Source organism: Molothrus ater, chromosome 25 (genome assembly GCF_012460135.2).
Source record: "Molothrus ater isolate BHLD 08-10-18 breed brown headed cowbird chromosome 25, BPBGC_Mater_1.1, whole genome shotgun sequence".
NCBI classification, from domain to species: domain Eukaryota; kingdom Metazoa; phylum Chordata; class Aves; order Passeriformes; family Icteridae; genus Molothrus; species Molothrus ater.
The window spans coordinates 2,247,357-2,250,801 of record NC_050502.2 but is presented as its reverse complement, the minus strand read 5'-3'; the positions used below and the strand labels follow the sequence as shown (position 1 = coordinate 2,250,801).

Genomic DNA, 3,445 nt, shown 5'->3' with positions numbered 1-3,445 from the left:
AGTTTTTCTTCCCCCCCCCTCCCCCCCACCCCCAGTTTTTATTATTTTTCTATTTTCTGTAAATCAAAGCAGGCTGAGCCTCCCTGCTGTCCCCATTGATAGGGAATTCTCAAAATATCCTATTCACGCTACTCCTAACCAACCTCTCTCGCTTCTATCTTTATAGAAAAATGTAGTAACAGAAAATCTGCCCGGGAAAGTCACCTACAAACAAAGATCTATTTAAAATAACGACAGGGCTGGCTAAGGCTGTATCCCATAGCACCTGGCACACGCTGGAGGGGCTGCATGGAGGAGTAGGCAGGGTTGGGAACAGAACACGAGGGCCTTAGGATGCCCCACGGACAATGATCATGACCAGATAGTCGTCCTCTGATTTGGCCAACGCCTTGGCCGTGGAGTCCAGGAACTGCTGGGAGAAGTCGCAGGGCGGAAAGGCGTGCAGGACCCCGCTGTTCTCCTTGTCTTTGTTCCCCCCTACAGGGAGGCTGATCACCCCAGCAGCCTGCTTTTGCTTTAGGTAGGACACCAGATTCCTGAGCGGCCTCTGCGTGGAGGTGGTGGCTGCCTCGGCAGCCCCGGCTGCGGAGCGGTTGTCGGAGGCGCCGGGCACGGCCAGCAGGATGGCGTATCCGTTGGGACCCGCCACCTTGATGCGCCGGTTGACCTCATCCAACTTGGGCTGGTCCAGACGGAGACGTTGGGTGATCTTGAGCTGAGCCACTTTCCCCCCAGTCGCTCCCTCCACCAGGAGGCTGCTGGCGACTCCGAGGTCCCCCTGGAGCAGGTGCATGTTGGACGGGAAGTTGCTGTTCTTCAGCAGGAGCATCCCCTGCCAAGCCAGGCACAGCTTGGGCGCTGACCCTGCCTGCGCTGCTCCATCCTGCTGCTGTTTTTGGGGAGGAGGTTTGAGCCGGGAGCCTCCACCACCTCCCTCCGCCACCCGCTCGTCCTTTTTGGCCGGACTTTTGCACTCCTGGGCGGCAGCAGCGCGATGTTTGCGCTCCCGCTCTGCGGAATTCTTGCGGTCGCGCTTTTCGTTCTGTCCCCGCTCCAGGCTGCCCCGGCGGGACTCCCGGATGGGGGAAGGTCGCTCCAAGAGGAGCAAGCGGGATGAGCGCTCAGGGTCACTACTGTAACGCTCCCGGCCTCCCAGCAGCTCGGGGCTGCGGTCCGGGGGAGAGGTCGTGGCCAAGCAGTGGCGCTTTCGGGAGGAAGAGGAGCGCTCGCTGTCAGGGGAACGGTCCAAGTGCCGGCCTCCATCCTCCGCCAGCCTCCGTTTCCTAGGCTGATCCCTACTGCTACTGCCCAGCTCCCTCTCCCCGCGGTCCCGCTCCAAGGACCACCCATCCCGGCGGCGCTCCAGGCTTTCCAGTGGGTCATAGGCAGCAGCCCGATTACTCCGGTCCCGCACAGGGGGCGGCGGGGGCACCCACTCTGTCTCAGGATAAAGGTCTCTGTCACGGTCTCTATAGAGCAACGGTGGTGTCCTGTCCCTGGCCCCCCGTAGAGGGTCAGGGGGGGCTCCCCGGTGAGCCCCAAAAGCAGCCGCCTCCGCCACGAGCTCGTAATGAGCCGGGGGTGGCAAGGGCAGGGGCTGCAGGTAGGGCTGCTGGTACCGATGCTCCGTGTCGGCAAAGTCCACGCGGAGCCGGCGATCCGGCCCCCCCAGGGGGAAGCCCCGCATGTGGGTGCAGGCTGCCTGCGCCGCATCCAGGCTCTCGTACTGGATATAGGCCCAGGAATCCCCTTTGCGGTAATCGATGGTGCGGATGGTGCCAAACCGATCAAACTCCCTGGCCAGGGCAGCCAGGGGCACCCAGGGCCCCAAGCCGCCCACCCAGAGCCGGGTGGTCGGGGTGGCTTTCCCGTACCCGATCTTGATGGGGTTGCGCAGCAGCACCTTCCCTGACATGGCCAACTTGGCCCGGTGCGCCATGTCCAGATTCTCAAACTTAAGAAACCCATAGGTGCTGGTCTGCCCACGCCCCGGCCTCTTGATGTCCACCTCAGTGATGACCCCAAAACGGTCAAAGGCTCGCCGCAAGTCCGACTCGCTCACGGTGATGTCCAGGTTGCCCAGGAACAGCGTGCGGTTGGCTCTCTGGTCATCCTCGGGGCTGATCTCCTCCTCAGCGGCCGCTCCGGCACCTCCTCCTCCTCCTCCGCGGAACCCCCCGGCCGCCGCCACGCCAGCCACGCGCTCCAGCCCATAGGCCGGCCGCACCCGCGCCTCGTAGAAGCCGCCGTAGTCCCGCTCCCTCTCCAGCTCCCTCGGCAGCGGCGGCGGCGGCGGGAGCCGGCCCAGGGCGAGCTGCTGCAGCCGGTAGTCCCGGTATCCCAAAGCTCCTCCGCTGCCCGCCGGGGACAGCGCCCGCTGCGCGGCCCCGGCCGGCGGGTGCCGCACGGCGGCCGCCACCGCCCCGACCGCCGCCGTGCCGTAGGGAGACTCCTTGTCCAGCAGCGCCGGGGAGCGGCTGCTGCGCCGGCGGCCGCTGCCTCCGCCGACATAGACGGCTTCGATCTTGAGCGGGCGGTCGTAGAGCACGAGGCGGCCGCGGGCGTGCTTGGCGGCCCGCGCGTCCTCGGGCCGGCGGAAGTTGACGAAGGCCACGCGCTCGTCGGCGGCACCGGCGCCGGGCGGGAGCCGGCTGATCTTGACGCTCACGTCGCCGAAGCGCTTGAACTCGTGGAAGAGCCCGTCCTCCACCGCCTCGTCGCTCAGCGCCGAGCCCAGCTCACTGATCTTCAGCGTCTTGTACTCGCCGCCGCCCGGCTCCGACGAGGAGGAGGAGGAGGAGGCGGCGGCGGCGGCCGCTCGCGATTCGCCGCCGCGGCTGCTGCTGCTTCGCGACGCCTCCGCGGTTTTACCGCTGTAGCCGTGCCGGCCCCCGCCGCCCGCGGCCGCCGCCGAACCGCTCTCGTACTCGCGGCTGCCGGCGCGGCCGCCCTTGTCCGCGTGGGCGCCGCGCCGGCCGCTCCCGCTGTTGCTCTCGCCGGACGCCGCCGCCGCTTTCCCGCCGTTGGAGCCGCCGCCTCCGCCGGACGAGCCGCTCGGCTTCTTGCTGCCGCGCGAGGAGGAGGAGGAGGACGCCGAGTCCTCGCCGCCCCGGGAGCGCTTGGCCTTGGCGGGCGAGCGCTCCTTGCCCTTCATGGCGGCGGCGGCCGCGCTCCCGCCGGGCCTCCCCGACCGCCCCGCTCACGCACCCGCCGCCATCTTGGGAGCCGCGCCGGCAGCGCGCGCCGCCCCCCCCGCGCCCATTGGCTGCCCAGGGCGGTGCCCTCGCCCATTGGCTGCGGTCGCGGGGGTGCTCCGCCCACCCCCTAGCGCTGCGCGTTCCTATTAGCCCGCTGCGCTGTCGGTCTGCCAGCCAGCCCCGTGCTCCCGCGGGGGGGGCGGGAATTGCCGCCGTCGCGCGCCTCCCAGCCCCGCTCGCTCATTGGG

The 3,445-nt window shown here is 68.1% G+C and overlaps 1 protein-coding gene across 1 annotated transcript; it reads right to left on the bottom strand.

Moving 5' to 3' along the window:
* Positions 1-37: 37 nt before the first annotated feature.
* On the bottom strand, positions 38-3,199 carry RBM15 (RNA binding motif protein 15). The gene has a single exon (XM_036398262.1). It carries the CDS (start codon positions 3,152-3,154, stop codon positions 329-331), a length of 2,826 nt encoding a protein of 941 aa, XP_036254155.1. The 5' UTR covers positions 3,155-3,199; the 3' UTR covers positions 38-328.
* Positions 3,200-3,445: the final 246 nt, after the last annotated feature.